We start from the raw sequence: 873 nt of genomic DNA, 5'->3' as shown, positions 1-873 counted from the left end.
TGCGCATACACAAATACGCAACCCACCCACTCGCAGTTGTATTCGCACTATATTCACACCCCACACTCACACTACACTCACATACTAAACATCAATACAACACACCCACACCACAGATTCGTACAACACACTTAAACTACACACTCATACTTTGTACCCATACCACAAACCCATACAACACGCCCATACCACCCACTCGTACTACACACCCATACTCCATACCTACACTATACACCCACACTACACTATCTTCCAACACTACACACCCTCCTATGCCTCTGTTCCAGATAGTCTCTGTTGATCCCATCATCATCCTCGTCGCCATCTCTCTCCGCATCTCCTCTATTAGCCCTCAAATGTTTCTCACGCTCCTTTTTATCCTTTTTCTTGGCCTTCTTAGCCTTTTTGCGGGCCTTTTCATCGGCCTCCCCTTCATCATCGTGTAGTATAGCGTACGAGGCGTTCTTCTCAATCAGTGCCACCGCTGCATCTTGCTGTGCACGTGCTTTCCTCTTACCCTGAGACGGTGCTGTGCTTGCTTGCTTACCTCCACCTGCACGCTATGATAGTACAACAAATAGGATTCATACGTGGCCTATGGGCTATTAACTTATCGATTGGCGCATACACTTATACACAAACGTACATGAGCATATGCAAGAGCAAATTGACAGGAGATACCATGTAATCTTGTATGTATACGTTAGAATACAGATATTTGTATTGGTGCGTTTGAAATTTAAAGAGGTATTGATACCTTAACTCCGGCGGAAGAAAAGGAAATTATTACATAGAATATATTCCTAATTGAGGATATGCATATAGATGTATAAACACACAAAAAAAAATCCGCATACATACAAATTTACAGAT

General features: G+C 42.8%; 1 protein-coding gene across 1 annotated transcript; it reads right to left on the bottom strand.

Moving 5' to 3' along the window:
• Positions 1-266: 266 nt before the first annotated feature.
• Positions 267-560, bottom strand: SARC_14563 (hypothetical protein; the record flags this gene model as incomplete). Its single annotated transcript, XM_014291304.1, has 1 exon — positions 267-560. A coding segment is annotated over one exon (294 nt), but the record flags the coding sequence as incomplete, so codon positions are not given.
• Positions 561-873: the final 313 nt, after the last annotated feature.

The sequence above is a fragment of the Sphaeroforma arctica genome (assembly GCF_001186125.1).
Source record: "Sphaeroforma arctica JP610 unplaced genomic scaffold supercont1.4786, whole genome shotgun sequence".
Lineage (NCBI taxonomy): Eukaryota > Ichthyosporea > Ichthyophonida > Sphaeroforma > Sphaeroforma arctica.
Note: the sequence above shows the minus strand (reverse complement) of the source record. Positions and strands in the feature narration are given on the sequence as shown.